The 18,476-nt window shown below is 35.4% G+C and overlaps 1 protein-coding gene across 14 annotated transcripts in view; it reads left to right on the plus strand.

Moving 5' to 3' along the window:
• The window catches only part of KDM6A (lysine demethylase 6A), a 208,808-nt gene that overhangs the window by 162,784 nt on the left and 27,548 nt on the right, over nt 1-18,476 (plus strand). For 12 of the 14 annotated variants that reach the window (XM_064573951.1, XM_064573955.1, XM_064573949.1 and 9 more), the window contains 7 exons: nt 4,397-4,526; nt 6,032-6,137; nt 6,709-6,914; nt 8,959-9,023; nt 9,103-9,177; nt 9,739-9,887; nt 18,167-18,281. In XM_064573951.1, coding sequence (XP_064430021.1) covers nt 4,397-4,526; nt 6,032-6,137; nt 6,709-6,914; nt 8,959-9,023; nt 9,103-9,177; nt 9,739-9,887; nt 18,167-18,281 — 846 coding nt within the window. The other 2 variants (XM_064573959.1, XM_064573958.1) reach the window with 2 other exon arrangements.

The raw sequence follows: 18,476 nt of genomic DNA on the forward strand, positions 1-18,476 counted from the left end.
CTGAGCTGAAGGCAGACGCTTAACCGACTGAGCCACCCAGGCACCCTACATTGACCTTTTAATGTGTCAGATGTGAAAAGTATTGTTTTTAAATGCATTTTAAGGTTCAAAACTGTTCTCACATAGCATCTCTATAAATCTCTTTCTGCAGCTACCAGTGCTTATGCATCTTATTTATTGGAGTCTGGAAGTCTGGTTATCCTTTCTACTATTTAGATTACTTTATTAGAAGGTATTATGGATCCACCATTAAATGTTTGTCACTGATAAATAAGATTAAGTTAAATGTTATCCTGTAGTTTGCCGCTTGGGAGGAGCATGGGGTAGAAGCAATGGAGTAGGGAGAATTACTTTTGCATGTAAGAGTGATAATTAAGCGATATTGGAACTTCACTACTGTAAATACACTATAGTTCTTTTTCTTTAAAGAGTATTTGAGTTTGTTTAAAATACCTTTTGGTCTTTATTTTTCATTACTTTTCATTTTCTGTCCATTTTTCACTATTCAGCTATTACCTTTATTCTGACATAGACAAAAATTACATCTTTTTCATATTTTATTATTTTCTTTGTGTTGTCTTTTGGATCCACATTGTTGGCAGCATTTTCCCCACTGGCCTGCAACATGGTAACTACTGTAATTAATCTTAACTGTCTTACAAGATTTTTCATTTTTCATGTCAGACCACATTGGATGATCTCTAAATCAGACCAAATTCTTCTAAAGCATATAGTAAGATTTCTGAATTTCTAAAATTTGATTTAAGTTCTTTATGTTAGTCTTTTTGTCTAGATGTTACACTGACATGCATTTTAACTCTGGGCCTAAAAAAAAAGTAGGTGTGCTTTAATGTCCAGATCAAATGTTATCCTGAGTTCTACTTAAACACAGTGCCTTGGCTCACTGCCAATTTGTACTTCCTTCTCCCTGCTCCCCACTCGGTTCTTAGGGCCTCTGTTCTGTTTCCTAGATGCTGTTGCCACCACTCTGCTGGAGCAGGGCCTTCCTCCCTCTTCCACTCTCTCTAATCTCAGGACATTTGCTAGAAAATGGGGGAAAATTTAGAGGTCCAAAACTAATATCATATACTGTATGGGACCTAAGGGTATTCTGGAGAAATAATGTTAAAGAGTTCCATGGAAGTGCAAGTTATAAACAGTGTATAGTAGCAGTTACCCTAAGTTTTTATTAATAAAGTCATATGCTGTGGGTACCTAGGTGTGACTCTGTTTCTTAATATATTAAAGATTATAATCTTCCATCTCACCTTTTAGGTATATGTAAATATTTACTTCAGAATTTTTAAGCACATTCTTACAGTTTTATTTTTAGCTTTTAGCTCTTAAAAGACAATTTTGCCTTTTTACAGAGACTTAATTATGTATATGTGTGAGTTTTTATATATACATATTATGCATCTTATATATACATAAACACACACACACACAGTTTTAAGTGGCTTGATACATCAAAACACTATGGATCCCTGTGTTTGCTTGTGTTATTTCAGTAACTGTAGGCCTTGGTTTATTAATGAAGAGACCAAAGATGCTCTGATAAATTAGAAGAGATACAAATCTTAAGAGAAAAGTCAAGATGGCAAATGATAGGCATCAGGTTTACCATTTCTGTTCTGTTGGTGATGTCCTGTCTGCTGGGCAGGATTCCAGAACTTAGAAGAGGAAAGTGACTTAGGCTCAAGAGACTTGATGTCTCTGGTCTAGAAGCTTCATAACCAAAGATAATTAAAGCGTAGATTGGTTTACTTACAGAGCACTTCTTCATTTATCTACCAAATGATATGGGTAAATGTGAAACAAGTTTAAGCCAATATTGTAAAGAATTGGGCAATGACTAATTGCTTCCTACTCTGCTTGGGGAAAGTTTCAAAATGAGAGAAAAGGATTTAAAATGGGATAGTATTTCTTTTCTTCAATGCCTTTCTCTACTTTGCGTTGTTATTATTAGTTTCATTACCCTAGCTTTGAAGTACTATAAACAGTGTTGGACACTTATATGTTCATAAGATAAAGTCTTTTCCTGATATGTACAGTTCTGTCCTTTGTATTAGGACTGATAAGTGTATTTTCAATGGAAAAAGCTTATAGTCACTATATAGACAACTACCTACATGAATTCCTTCAGGGAAATTCCTGTTTGTTTCAGACTTGGCCTCAAAAAAGCAGGGAGTCTTGTAATACAATAGTAAACTGCTGGATTCAATTTGATTACATGGTTTATTCTGACTACTCTCTCATTTTCACATATATAGTTCCTTTTTAAGATGTTGGTTCTTCTTGTTTGGTTCATCTTACGTGCTATACATCAAAAGGCGATTACAATACCTTTGCTGCTTTTATGGTTTAAAATTGTAATTGCAACATTTGGTAGTTCAATCACTATCCGTTCCCTTAGTCATGTCTCACCTTTTTTTTTCTTTTCTCCACCTTTTTCTTTTCTATTTTAAAATAAAAGCAGCTGTATTTTTCATTATTATACTTTCCCATTTCCCTTTTTTCTTTTGTTACAGAACTGTAGAAATGATGGAGGCAGAATTCTGCTAATCTATCAAACCCTGTTTTCTAGTCTCATCTCTAAATGTCCAGAATGTTGTAGAAGCTTAAATTTTGGTGCCACATTTAATTAGTATGAGATGTTCTTTTATGATAGTTTTAATGCGTGGTCCGTATCTTCCACTTCCTTAAAATATTAATCATTTACTATATTGTACATTCATCTCCTGCTCTAGAAAACAAATTTTATGTATTCGGAGTCATATTTTGTTTAAATCCCAAAGTTAAAAGAGTGGCAGATATACAATTCAGCATGCAAACTAATTATTTATTCGTATCTTGTAAGTGAATGTTTATTTTGCATTGATTTAATGATAATACTCGAATTGTTTCTTTACCAGTGTCAACCACCTATTTTCCAGTTCCATGGAATTTATAAATTAGTACTGATTTTATACCTAAATTTAAAAGCTTAAATGCCTGTCTTTAAATGTAGAGGACACTCATGCTTTGTTGAGAGATGTCGTGATAGAATATTCATTTATTTAACCTTTAGCCTTAATTGTTGGTTGAACTTAAAATTTCACTTTAATAACTATTTCACATACTTTTAAAAAAAATCAGTTATTTTAAACCTAATTCATTCCTTGAGACCTGCCATGAACACTTTTGTTTTTACTTGGAGTTACAGTTAAATTAAGAAAGTGACATCCATGATCCTGTTTAATGTAACATCTCAAAAGTTTGTAGCAGTGGAATTTCAAGCCTTAGTTTTCATTAATGCCAACCCAAACAGGCTGATTTGTAAGGGTTTTTTCAGTTTGGCAAAAACATAGCAAGATAAGGGAAATTAATTTTGTTTCGACCTGTATTCTATAATATATGATGAAAATTGCTAATTCCTTCTTCAGTAAGTAAAATTACTAAGTTTAACTCCCTGCCATAATTACAATTTTCAAATTCTTAACTAAAATTGTAGTGTTAAAGTACCTGCTATTTTAATGCATTGATTATTTTAGAACTTGTAATAATTGGGTGAAGTTAACCTGGAATGAATCGAAAGCTCAAAATTATATCTTGCTGATTTTCTGAGTTGGATATAGATTTTAAGAAGTAGGAAAAAAAAATTTTTTTTAACACTAAAAGAGTTACAATTTGGAAATAATTCTGCCATATTTGAAGAATTTATAACTTAACAAACATGATACTTCAACCCATTAAAGGAAAAGAAACCCCAACTACTACTAAGTAATAATTACATAGAATATCAGAGAATAGATAGCAGTTATATGCCTCATTAAAAATAACTGGTATAATTTCCATAAAATTTAGTAGATTGGAGTCTTGCTGAATTTTATTAGGGAGTTACACAGAAAATTCTTTCCAGATTTGAGAGGAAAAAAAGGTACAGATCTTTTCGGTTTGAGAATTATCACAAAGATATTCTGGTTATAATTGCTGAGATGAGACATAGGAAGAAAGACGTATTCTATTTTTACTATTATCTAGACCTTTTTGGTCAAGTTATTTTAACGTTTAATGGAAAGACTCTGATGGTAGAAGATGGTGGAGAGGAAATTGGAGTTCGTGTTTGTTCCTTAGGTGAGGAAAATAAATTGGAAAGTTAGGAGCAAAATAAGGAATGTCATCAATAATTCATGTGTTGTATTTTTTCTATTACTTCAGTGAAAATAGAGGAATGAAACTAAGTATTTGCTGAAGTTAATAATTGTTCTTAGTTTTTTCTGATAGATCCAAATCTCCTGGATTTATGCAGCTGCCCAGTAACTTAATTAGTACTTAATTCAGGATTTTGTTTTTCTGTTTTCTAAATAAATGTACAGCTGATTTATTCTCCCTTCTTCTTTTTTTTTTTTTTAAGGAATCTAGGTAAAAATGGCTTATCTAACAGTAGCATTTTATTGGATAAATGTCCACCTCCAAGACCACCATCTTCACCATACCCTCCCTTGCCAAAGGACAAGTTGAATCCACCTACACCTAGTATTTATGTGAGTCTGAATTAACTGACTAGAAATAAATTAAACCGGTGTTTGCACCTACCTGTCTTTCATAAGATCTTGCTTTAAGTTAATATGGATGCCCTTTAGGAAACATTAAAATTATTGGCAGTAGCTTGAATGTTTTGGGGGGAAAACGATGTATTCAGAAAGACTTCATAATAGCATTTAAAACATGCCTTCTCAGTTATTAACCATGATTACATTAGAGTAGTGAGAAATACTTCTTACTGCCTCCAATTTTGAACGGTATGAGGCAAAAACCACCTAAAAGTATAACTTATGCTGGGTTTTAAATCTGCATTCTACTAGTTGTATGGACCTTAACATTCATTCTGCTTATGCATCTGCAAAACTATATATTTTCATTACCTTCAAAAAAGGCATTTGAAAACATAAAATGTGATAATAGGTATGTCATTTTTTTTTTTAAAGAATGTTAAAAGATTATTTAAAACCGGATGTTAGTTTTACTTTAAGAACATTTAGACATCTGATGTAGGAAGTTGATAAAAGTTCAAAGAAACTCTTAGATTTCTCCCAAGTAGGTCCTCCTACCCCATTTCCTTCCATCCTCCCAATTCTACCCCAGATGAAAAAAATGTTAAACTATAAAGTTTGTTTTGGGGGATTTGGCCCTGTTTTTGCCCTCTAGAGGCCAAATAGTGTATTAATCCTTCCTCCAACCAGTATTGATCCTTTAGTATGTAAGATAAGCACTGGGATAGATGTGTAATAAAACCTTTAAACTGAAGGCTGAGAGAGGGAAATGCAAAATTAAGATTTATCTTTTATGGGTCTTCAGCTTGCTTTCACTTTGGTATTATTTTTAAAAACACTTTGACCTTTTGTGGTTTTCTTTTCTCTTTTTGTGAGGAAAAAGTCCACATAACATAAAATTTACCATCTTAACCATTTTTAACTATACACTTCGTAGTGTTAAGTAATATTCTTATTGTTGCAAAACACTTCTCCAGAATCTTTTCATCTTGCAAATCTGAAATTCTATACTCATTAAATAGCAACTCCCTTTTCCCTGGTCTCCTCAGCCCCTGGGTAACCACCAATTTATGTTTCTATAAATTGACTACATTAGATACCTCATATAAGTAAAATTTTACACAATTTTTCTTTTTGTGAGTGCTTTATTCTCACTGAACATAGTGTCTTCAAGGTTCATCCACATTGTAGCATGTGATAGGATTTTCTTCCTTTTTAAAATTGAATAATATTTAAATCGCTTTGATTTTGAAGTTTTAATTTTATTTCTTCCCGCATATTTTGTTCAAGATACAGTGGACAAGAGAAATGTATGTGGTTACTGTCTAATTACAACTTAGGGTCAAAAGACATAGTGATAAAATGCTATAAAACATAAAATAGAAATTACAGGGTGCATTGTTGAAATTGCAATAAATGATGAATATGAATTTGGCATAATATTTAAATAAAAGGTCTGTTTTCCAGAGATCTGACCATATGTTTTAATTTTACAGTTGGAAAATAAACGTGATGCTTTCTTTCCTCCATTACACCAATTTTGTACAAATCCAAACAACCCTGTTACAGTAATACGTGGCCTTGCTGGAGCTCTTAAGTTGGGTAAGCTTTAAATAAGAAAAAAGTTTTATATTTCCTTTGCTATCTGTGACTCTTAAAGCAGTGGCAGAAACTTATTTCTATTTAGTTTTTTAGTTTTCACATTTTCATTTTAATATTTTCTGGCTTTGTGTGTGTGTGTGTGTGTGTGTGTGTGTGGTTGTGTATCACTTTTTTAATCCATAGTGTGAAGATACAATGACAGTATTGGTTCCTGGCAATTTACTAGTGGTTTTTAAATTTAGCTTTTATTTTGGTCTAATTATATAATTGTGATTTAGGTTATCTAATGAAAGAATTTCATTAGGTTATCTAATGAAAGATAAAATACAATGCTACTAAAAGATTGTAGCCTCCTAACTAGTGCCTGGCCCCTTGATTCTGCCTTTGCTGGTGGCATGATGATTAGGTCTGGGGCTTCATTGTCTGGTTGTGTAAACCTGGCACGAAGTTTAGGTTGTGCAGAGGCTCTGGTTGTTTTTTAGGGGAACCGGATAGAATGCCATAAAGCACTTTTAATGTATTATTCCAAATACAATTTTCATTTATTAACTACATTTATTTATTTATGAAGACCTGGGACTTTTCTCTACCAAAACTTTGGTGGAAGCTAACAATGAACATATGGTGGAAGTGAGGACACAGTTGTTGCAGCCAGCAGATGAAAACTGGGATCCTACTGGAACGAAGAAAATCTGGCATTGTGAAAGTAATCGATCTCATACTACAATTGCTAAATATGCACAGTACCAGGCCTCCTCCTTCCAGGAATCATTGAGGGTAAGTGTTTACTCCTTGAACATTATTTTATTTTTAGACTGTTGTATTGTTTTATGTTCTTTTATTTTAAAAGGGCACATTTCTTTTGTAAGCATCTCATTATTTTGTAGTTACACGAGATACTATGTAAATGCTATGCAGTTTGCTCTTAGTAAAGTCAAAGCAAGCCTATGGGTTGATAAAGTAAATATTGTTACGAGATGTCTCCCTCATCCCTGGGATGTTTCTGTTTAAAGCAGGCTTTCTCAATCTTGGCATTATTAACATTTTGGTTGGATAATACATTGTTGTGGGAGGCTGTCTTGTATATTGTAGGGTGTTTGGTAGCATCCCTGACCTCTCTCCACTAGATGCCTATAGCACGCCCCTTACCATCTACCCCAGTTGTTAACAGTCAAAAAGGTCTCCAGGCATGCCAAATATCCCTTGGAGGGTAAAATTGCCTCTGATTGAGAGCCACTGATACCAGAGGATAAAGTAAGTCTCAAGATTGCTTTCTGCTTGCAAAATTCCTAGTCTTGTGCCTTCCTATTTTTCTCCTCTACCAGGTTAGTATTATCTGATAGATAACGCCTCCAGGAAGCATTAGTGTTGTTCTTACTGGCCTCAGTCTGAAAGAGAAAACTGAGGGAGAGGCATGAATTATTTCAAAATATATGGAAAATTAAAAACCAAAGCGGAAAAATAATCAGAGGATTATTATTAAAAGACTCAGTCATTTCAGCAGTGAATCACTACTAAAATCCTTTAGCACTATAATGAGTACTTTGTGAATTCTCCCACAAAGTGAACATAAAACATCCACAAAAATGAGTTTATTAAATGTATTACTCAAATACTTGTCTGTACTACTAAGTTGTTTTGTACATATCCTACAGCTAAAACTTAATATGTGCCTGCAAGTCTTTAATTTGTAATTCATTAGATTTGCTTATCTCTTTAAAATTCTGCCTCTAGTTCACATTTTTAATGAAGGCAACATTTGTACCTGCGAACTGTGTATTTGTATTTCTTTCTCACTACCATTCCCTATATCCTACAGAGAAATTCATCTAATGAGAATTGTCCTGCAGCTTTAATGAGCTGTAGTGAATTCATTGTCTGTATGAATCTCATATGGACAAACTTTTGAGATACTTCAACTATGTGGTAGTATTATGTTCAGAAGAGGATAAATAATAAGCAAGATTCAGGGATCACCAAAGAAGCCACCAAAGGAGGAGGAGTTGAAAAGCAAAGATCCTAAGAGGCAGAGTATTTATATGGGATGGGATCCATAACCAAAGAAAAGATGCCTTTTTGTGTGCTTTGACAGCATGGACCATTACATGTGAAAAATTTGGCAAATGTTTAGAAACTATACATTTAAAGGGAGGGAGGCCAAAATATACTAAGTATTGCTAACTCGAATAGTAGGACAGTATTGAGATACTGTATCTGTGACCCCAAAATTGTAAATAATAGTAGTAATATTTGCATTGAAAAGCACCTATATTTATGCAGTACTTCTTTTCCTTACTAATGTTGTAAATGTGTTACCATTTGTGTATAATTCATTGTAGAAGAAGATTTAACCCAGGGAGAACTTCCATTTGTCCATAATCAAGAATAGAGAACATCTTAACCTTCTACCCTTATAGTTACATACATACCCACACAGCCCTGCTAGTTTAGAAAATTTATAATCAAGATGGATAGGCCTCTCAATTAAAAAAAAAAAATTCTCTCCTCTTAAAAATGGGGCAAGAATGAGAATCTATAGATTTTTCCCCTTATAGAAGAATGTTATTAAGAAAGAACTCTTAAGATAACTGTGGCTGAGGAGGTCAGATACCATGCCGACGGGTGGTGAGCATTGACTTTTCTTGGGTTTTTATTTAATGTGTGGTCTTTAAAGAAATTTTCATGTGAAAGTGGCCTATAGAAACTTAGCTTCCAAACATAGATAATACCATCAATCTAGGTGTGAAATTTACAGTTGCATGATGGAAAGGATAGCTGGTTGTGGAATACTAAACTAGAATGTGTTTTGCTTAATCTATAGGAAGAAAATGAGAAAAGAAGTCACCATAAAGACCACTCAGATAGTGAATCTACATCTTCAGATAAGTAAGTCATTTTTAATGTCCACTTAGTATTTCTATTTAAAAGGCATGTTTCTAATATTGTCTCTCTTTTTTTTTTTAAGTTCTGGGAGGAGGAGGAAAGGACCCTTTAAAACCATAAAGTTTGGGACCAACATTGACCTGTCTGATGACAAAAAGTAAGTCTTCATAGTATTTCTGTGAACTGATGCAAAGAGGTATCCTCTGCAAGACTGAGAATTGTCTACAATTTCCTCTTCTCTTTCCTCCCTTGTCATTTTTCCAAGTTGATATACAAGTTTCAGATAAATTATTTTTGCTAGGTTTTACAATGAAGTTATTTTCTTAAACTTAAAACTCTTATACAGGTTTTCATCAAGACCCTGACTAGGCTAAGTACACAATCATAAAGTTACATTTTATGACTAATAGTGTATAATAATTTTATAAAATAGGATTCTACAGCAATTATAAAAATAGGAAGTCAGGTTTTTTTCTTTCATTTACTCGGTATTTTTGTTTTGTTTTTAACTCAGTAATTTTTATGCCTCTTTTCATTAGGAAGTTTTCTTTGGAAAAATTGAAAAAATTAAGCATTTCAGGGTTCCCTATGCAAAAGTACAATATTTATAGATCTCATTGTTTTTTGGATTGGGACACAAAGTTTTTGAAGAAATGGCTAACTTCCACAAATATTTGTAGCAGGATTTCACTCTTGATCTGTTGTTATTTTATTGCAGATGGAAGTTGCAGCTACATGAGCTGACTAAACTTCCTGCTTTTGTGCGTGTCGTATCAGCAGGAAATCTTCTAAGCCATGTTGGTCATACCATACTGGGCATGAACACAGTTCAACTGTACATGAAAGTTCCAGGAAGCAGAACACCAGGTAACTTTTATGAACTAACATTATCTCCTACAGTTGAAAAACAGAATTAATCGAAATGTGAAACATGCAAAAGAGAACCAGATTCTTTTCATATACAGTGAAGGAAACTGAAAGGATTACTCCTGTTATAAGGTTTGACTTGTATTATTAAGATTTTTCCTGTTATATTCTTTTTTTTTAATAAAATAGTCCTGAAACAATAACATTGTTTAATCTGGAAAGGGGTCATTGGAGCACTCCTGGGAAAGTCCCTGTGGCTTAGAGACTGTTGTTGATCCTGTCTCCTGCAGAGTGATGGGATATAGTTTTTTCTAAACTTTTCTTTTTGCCATAGTCACACTAAGAAATATATTTTAGGGGGCACCTGGGTGGCTCAGTCATTAAGCATCTGCTTTCGGCTCAGGTCATGATCCCAGAGTCCTGGGATTGAGCCCCGCATCGGGCTCCCTGCTCTGCAGGAAGCCTGCTTCCCCCTCTCCCACTCCCCCTGCTTGTTTTCCCTCTCTTGCTGCGTCTCTGTCAAATAAATCAATAAAATCTTTAAAATATATATATATATATATTTTATGACTTTGTGTACATATGTGTATACAAGAACAGTTTCATAGAATAATACATTTTCTAGTCTATTCCATTCTATTTCATTTAAATAAGGAAGTAGAGGTTGTAATCCTCTAGTTGGGGTGCAACACACAGTTCACACAAAGCACTTGATGGGGAGACATTTCTAGAATTCTCCTGGTATCCAGTCTGGACTTTCTGTTAACTGGGCTTGTCACTTTTGGCAAGTCACATTTCTTTCTCTGGGTCTTTTTCTTCATTTGTAAAATGAATTACATTGGTTTTAAACTTAAAATTCTGACCAACACTAAAATACCATCTTCTTTGTGTTTCCTTGGATTAACGTGAAATTTCTGAGTGATGTTCAAAATATTTAACAATTAGGGCTGATGACTGGTGATAACAAGTTCACCTATATGCCAATGCCTGTAGGCTGCATATCACCATCAGATGTTTCTCTTTGCAACTTGAAGCAGCCATGGTTTGAAAGCCAGAGTGCTTTCTTCTTTGTCACCTGCTTATTGAATTGTAACTACAAAGTTGTTTCAAAATAGGCCTATGCTTGCTTCAGGGTAACATAAGTCAGTGGATTCCGAGTCCTGGCTGCTCATTAGAATCTCTTTTGAAAATAAATAGTTGATTAACCTCTGGAGATTGGGATCAGGCACAATATTTTTTACAAAGTTTCCCAGAGGATTATACTGTACAGCCAGGATTAGAACCATTAGGTTGTAGTAGTTTTTGTCCTCAAGCCATTGGAAGCCCAATTCTGTGATATTTTATCCATAGTTGGGTAAAGTGGAAACAGTTCTAGAATAAATGGCAGAAGAGCTATATGTCGCGCCCCCCCCCCCCCGCCCCCTTTGCCATTTAGACACTGATGTAAATACTGGGCAAGTTATTTGAACTCTCTAGAGGGATATTTTTTTTTTTTTTTTAAGATTTATTTATTTATTTTAGAGCACGAGCAGGAGGGTCAGAGAGAGAGGGACAGAGAATCTCAAGCAGAGTCTGCAAGGAGTGTGGAGCCTAATACAGGGCTCGATCTCCCAACCCTGAGATCAGGACCTGAGCCAAAACTAAGAGTCGGATGCTTAACCAACTGTGCCACCCAGGCGCCCCAAGAGTTCATTTTTCTTATGTATGTAGTATTGGATTGGTTCTTTTAAGATTCAATTGAAAACCTCTCCAATTTGAATTATTTTATGTAAATAATACCCTCAACTCAAAAAGAATGCAGTTTTTCATTACAGATGGGGGGGCGGGAAGCAAACTTGGTAGATTACTTCTTTGTCACTTGTGTCTGAACTGTTTGGGTTTTTTTTTTTTTTTTTTTCAGTTTGTATATAAGGCATTAGTTTTTCAGAAGTGTCCTGTGGAACACTGAAGAATTCTCTAAGGAATTCCCTTAGAGTAGTGCTATCTAGTAGAAATATAATGCAAGTCATATATATGATTTAAAGTTTTATAGTAGTCATATCGATGCAAAACAAAATAGGTGAAAATAATTTTAACCTGGTATATCCAAATCTTATCATTTCAACTTGTAATCAATATAAAAGTTGTGGGATTTTTCACAGTTTTTGTTTTCATATTAAGTCTTTGAAATCTAGTGTGTACTTTATAATTTCTGCACATCTCAGTTTATATAAACCCCATTTCAGGTGGTTACTCTCTTAGAGAACTCGGTCTTAGAAGAAATGGATAGTTTAATTAGTTTAGTTCAATTTTTTAAAAATTATTTTGAATACTTTTTTATGGGGCAAACACTTTGTTCCTGGAGTTACATAGATAAGGTGGTACCTACCTCATGGACTTTATGCTCAATCATGTATGTCCTAAACTATAGAGATGCTCTCAGGCTCTACCCCAAAATATTTTGAATTTGACAGTGGGATTTCAGCATCTCTAATTATAATTAGTGCTAAATTTTATTTTGGAGTCCACACCATGGACAATTCCAACCATCTACCCATGGTAAGAGTTTGTAAGTATTAAGAGTACCATACTCACTTTTTTTTCCCCAACACCATTTGTTGAAGAGACTTTTTTCCATTGAACATTCTTTCCTGCTTTGTCAAAGATTAGTTGACCATAGAGTTGAGGGTCCATTTCTTTAAAGAACTTATTAAACTCAACACCCAAAGAACACATGATCCAATCAAGAAATGGGCAGAAGACATGAACAGACATTTTTCCAAAGAAGACATCCAAATGGCCAACAGACACATGAAAAAGTGCTCAACATCACTCGGCATCAGGGAAATCCAAATCAAAACCTCAATGAGCTATCACCTCACACCAGTCAGAATGGCTAAAATTAGCAAGTCAGGAAAGGACAGATGTTGGCGAGGATGCAGAGAAAGGGGAACCCTCCTACACTGTTGGTGGGAATGCAAGCTGGTGCAGCCACTCTGGAGAACAGTATGGAGGTTCCTCAAAAAGTTAAAAATAGAGCTCCCATATGATCCAGCAATTGCCCCACTGGGTATTTACCCCAAAGATACAAAAGTAGGGATCCGAAGGGGTACGTGCACCCCGATGTTTATAGCAGCAATGTCCACAATAGCCAAACTGTGGAAAGAGCCAAGATGTCCATCGACAGATGAATGGATAAAGAAGAGGTGGTATATATATACAATGGAATATTATGCAGCCATCAAAAGGAATGAGATCTTGCCATTAGCAATGACGTGGATGGAACTGGAGGGTGTTATGCTGAGCGAAATAAGTCAGTCAGAAAGACATGTATCATATGACCTCACTGATATGAGGAATTCTTAATCTCAGGAAACAAACTGAGAGTTGCTGGAGTGGTGGGGGGTGGGAGGGATGGGGTGGCTGGGTGATAGACACTGGGGAAAGTATGTGCTATGGTGAGCACTGTGAATTGTGCAAGACTGTTGAATCCCAGATCTGTACCTCTGAAACAAATAATACAATATATGTTAAAAAAAAAAAAACAACAGGAGGGGAAGAATGAAGGGGGGGAAATTGGAGGGGGAGTTGAACCATGAGAGACAATGGATTCTGAAAAACAAACTGAGGGTTCTAGAGGGGAGGGGGTTGGGAGGATGGGTTAGCCTGGTGATGGGTATTAAAGAGGGCATGTTCTGCATGGAGCACTGGGTGTTATACACAAACAATGAATCATGGAACACTACATCAAAAACTAATGATGTAATGTATGGTGATTAACATAACAATAAAAAATTTTTTAAAAGGTACCATATTCATCACACTATCATACATAAAAGACACGGTATAGTGAGAGCAACTACATTTTTCTCTGTTGAGGTAAAAATCACACAGTAAAACTAATCCTTTTAAAGTACGCAGTTCAGTTGCATTTAGTGTATATTTACTGTGCTGTGTAGCCATCACTTCTGTGTAGTTCCAAGAAATTTTCATCTGTCCAAAAGGAAACCTCATACCCATTAAACATTAACTCCCCATTCCCCACTTCCTTCTGCCCCTGGCAACCAGTAGTCTACTTTCTGGTTCTATAGAATTACCTGTTCTGGATGTTTCATACAAATGGAATCATATAATATGTTCCCTTTTGTGTCTGGCTTCTTTCAGTTAGCATGTTTTTGAGGTCACCTGCATTGTATTAATGGTTCAGTCCTTTTTATGGCCAAATATTCCATTGTGTGGATATAGGACATTTTGTTTATCCGTTCATCAATTGGTGGACATTTGGGTTGATTCCACTTTTTAGCTGTTGTGAATAGTGTTTCTGTGAACATTCACGTGCAAGTATTTGTCTGAATTCCTTTTTCCAGTTCTTTTGGTTATATACCTAGGATTTGAATTGATTTCATATGGTGATTCTATGTTTAACTTTCTGAGGAACTGCCAAACTGCTTTCTACAGTAGCTGCACCATTTTACATTCATGCCAGCAATATATGAAAGTTCCCACATCCTTACCAACACTGATTATTTTCCATTTTTTCTTATTATGGCCAACCCAGTGGATGTGAAGTGGTTTTTCTTTGTGGTTTCATTTTCATGTGCTTGCTGGCCATGTATATTATCCACTTTGAAAAAATGTCCGTTCAGGTCCTTTTCCCATTTTTTAATTCAGTTGTTTGTCCTTTTGTTGTTGAGTAGTAGGAGCTTATATTTTGCATATTAACCCCTTATCAAATACATGATTCGCAAATATTTCCTCTTATCCTTTAAGTTGTTATTTCATTCTCTTTTTTTTTTTTTAAAGATTTTATTTATTTATTTGAGAGAGAGAGAATGAGAGAGAGCACATGAGAGTGGGGAGGGTCAGAGGGAGAGGCAGACTCCCCGCCGAGCAGGGAGCCCGATGCGGGACTTGATCCAGGGACTCCAGGATCATGACCTGAGCCGACGGCAGTCGCTTTAACCAACTGAGCCACCCAGGCGCCCCTTTATTTCATTCTCTTGATAATGTTCTTTGATATACAAAAGTTTTTAATTTTTTTTTTTTTAAAGATTTTATTTATTTATTTGAGAGAGAGAGAGCACATGAGACGGGGGGAGGGTCAGAGGGAGAAGCAGACTCCCTGCTGAGCAGGGAGCCCGATGCGGGACTCGATCCCGGGACTCCAGGATCATGACCTGAGCCGAAGGCAGTTGCTTAACCAACTGAGCCACCCAGGCGCCCCAAAAGTTTTTAATTTTGATGAAGTTCAGTTTATCCATTTTTTGTTTGGTTGCTTGTGCTTTTGGTATCATATGTAAGAAACCACTGCTGAATCCAGGGTTATCAAGTTTTACCCCTGGTTTTCTTCTTAGATTTTTATAGTTCCAGCTCTTATATTTGGATATTTGATCCATATTAATTTTTGTATGTGGTTTTATATGAGCTAAGGGTCTAAATTTGTGCTTTTACATATCCAGTTGTCCCAGCACTATTTGTTGGAAAAACTGTTCTTTCCTCTATAAAAGGGTCTTAGCACCCTTGTTGAAAATCAGTTGGCCACAGATGTATGGATTTATTTCTAAAATCTTGATGCTCCTACCTTGATTTATATCTCTGTCGTTATGTCAGTACCACATTGGTTTGATTGCTGTACCTTTGAGGTAAGTTTCAAAATTGGAAAGTGTGAATCTTCCAACTTAGGTAGTTACTTTTACTATAGTACTTTATCTCTTCATCACAGGGCTGTGAATTACTGTCTTTGTTTCATTTCAGCCCAAAAATTCAGCCTCTAGCATTTTCTTACATGGCAGATTGGCTAGTGACAGACTCTTTCAGCTTTTATTTATCTGAGAATGTCTTAGTTTCTGCTTTATTTTTGAAGAATAGTTTTGCCAGATATGGAATTCTTGGTTAATTTTTTTCTTTCTTTCTTTCAGCAGTTTAAATGTGTTAACTCTGTTGCTTTCTGGCCTCCATGGTTTCTGATCTGAAATCAGCTATTAATCTTATTGATAATCCCTTGTATGTGACAAATCACTTTTTTGTCCTGCTTTCAAAATTCTCTTTGGGTTTTTAGTTTGAGTATACTGTGTCTTGGTGTGGCTCTCTTTGAGTTTTTCCTACTTTGGAGTTTCTTTAGCTTCTTTGATGTATAGATGCATGTATTCTGTCAAATTCGGGAAGTTTTGGACCATCACTTCTTCATATATCCCTATTGTCCCTTCTTCTCTTCTGGGACTCCCACAATGCATAGGTTAGTGTATTTGATGGTCCCTTAGGCTCTGTTAATTTTTCTTCATTCTATTTTCTTTCTTCTCAAAATGGTTAGTTTCATTTGACCTATCTACAAGTTTGTAGATTCTTGCTTTAACCTGGTCAGATCTGTTGTTTGAAACCCACTAGTGAATTTTTAATTTCAGTTAAACTTTTCAGCTTCAGAATTTTATTTATGGTAATTTCTGTGTCTTTATTAATAATCTCTGTTGAGACCTCATTTTCCTTGTTTCCTGTGGTTCTTGTTTATGGTTTCTTTTAGCTCTTTGAAGTATACTTAAGACAGTTGATTTAAAGTGTTTGTGAAGTCCAGTGTCTCTTCTTTTTCAGGAATAGGTTTTGTTATTTTTTTTTTTCCTGTGACTGGGTCATACATTTTTGTTTATTTGCAAGCCTCATAATTTTTTGTGAAAACAGACTCTGAGAATTAAAAAAAAGAAAAGACTGTATTCTTGGTCAGATGTAGTCCCTGAGGTCTCTGTTCCCTAAGCATAGTACTGTGCTAATATTTTGACATTTTGAATGTTATCATGTGGCAATTACAGAAATCAGATTCTCCCTCTCCAGGGTTTGTTCTTCCTTATTGTGGGCTACAGTTGTCTGTTTGTTTAGTAACTTTTCCACAGTATTTTCACAAAGACTGTATTCCTTGGCACGTGTGGGAGCTGAAGTTTCTTTTCCATTATCTCAGCAGTTAGCCAGTGACCTGACAGATTTCCTTCAGTGCTTTGTGCCAAAAAAGAAAGAAGAATGGAAAAATGAACAGAAAAGAAAAAATAATTCTCCAGGTCTTTGCAGATTGCCTCTGTGTTGAGTCACTCCTTATACACTTATCCATGCTGCTTACAGTTGTACTTTTAGCCTTTACCTCCTTGCTTGCACTGCGCCTAAAGATTAGCAAGAAGTTACAATTTATGGTCTTAGGTATTTTTCTGAGCATGCGCCCTGCTCTTGGTATGCATGTGGCTTTCTAAATTCTCTAGTGTTCACGGGAACTTTTCAAAACCTTTTATTCCCCCCAAATCTCACTCCCCAGCTTTTCTTTCCAGGCCTTTGGTGTGTCTGTTGCTTGCCCCAACTCTGTTTTTGCCTTTGTTCATTGACCTTTCAATGTTTTGACCTTCTCCACTGAACCACTTGCCCTGATAGAGTGAAGCTCCTTGTGTTAGTCCTTTGGGGAAACTCCAGTCAAGTCAAAACAGAAAAACATAATTCCTTGGGAACAAGATCCACTGTGCTCCCTCCAGAACCAGGGACACTCACACTAGAACACAAGACTACCATTTTTAAGTCCACTGCCACACTAGTGATGTGGGTGGGGAATAAGGTAAGTTAAAGTGACATAAAAGTTTCCTACTGTGTTGTAAGTTCTTTCTGGTCAGGCATTCACTTGGTCGCTGTAAACCTTGACTATTGCCCAGAGTTCCGGTAAGGTTACTTCTGGCAGTTTTTACTAGATTTTTTCTTTTTTTAGTGTTTCTGAAGAGTTCTCCAGAGTTCCCTGCTCCATCACTTTTGTTGACAGTACTCCCACAGCTACATTTGAAAACCAGGTTTCTTGTCTCTTTATTGATGTCCTAATACTACTTGTGAGAGATGGTGATTAGTTCACAAAGAAGTGATAATATCAATAATAGCTAATACTTATTACTTACCATATATTTGGCACTGTTCAGAGCAGTCATTATTTCATTGATCCCTCAAAACAACCCGGTGATTTATTGGAATTGTTATTATCTAATCTTCTATATAAGGAAATGGAGTCAGAAAGGTTTAGCAACATGCGCAGGTTCACATAAGCTTAGGAGCCTGGCTGTAGAACCTAAGCTTGTAGTCTTGATTTAGACTACCTCTGCAGAAGGTCTTACTGAATAAGTTAGGAGCTGACCAAACTCTGCTCTAAAACTAGACACAGAAATAATGACAAACAGCTGAATACCACCAGAACATTCTATGTTGAACATTTCCGAGGTCTTATTTCTAAAGGCACATTTTTCTATAGAATTTATAGTATGCTGATTACTGTTTTTCTTTTCTCATTTCAGGTCATCAAGAAAATAACAACTTCTGTTCAGTTAACATAAATATTGGTCCAGGTGACTGTGAATGGTTTGTTGTCCCTGAAGGTTATTGGGGTGTTCTGAATGACTTCTGTGAAAAGTAGGTTTCCAAACTAAATTTTCTTTAAACGTAATTACTCAAAAACAGTAATTGTAAAGGACAGCTTACTAACCTGGATATCCTAATGTATGTGGCCAGTATTCACTTAACCATTCAGCAAAAAATTCATTTAAATTGATTTGATTCCAAGTCTATTCCTTTGCATTACTGAGAATACTTTAAGAAAGATGCCTT

The sequence above is a fragment of the Mirounga angustirostris genome, unplaced genomic scaffold, assembly GCF_029215605.1.
Source record: "Mirounga angustirostris isolate CCGP_5_RB_7025 unplaced genomic scaffold, mMirAng1.0.hap1 SCAF_11, whole genome shotgun sequence".
In the NCBI taxonomy this organism is placed as follows: domain Eukaryota; kingdom Metazoa; phylum Chordata; class Mammalia; order Carnivora; family Phocidae; genus Mirounga; species Mirounga angustirostris.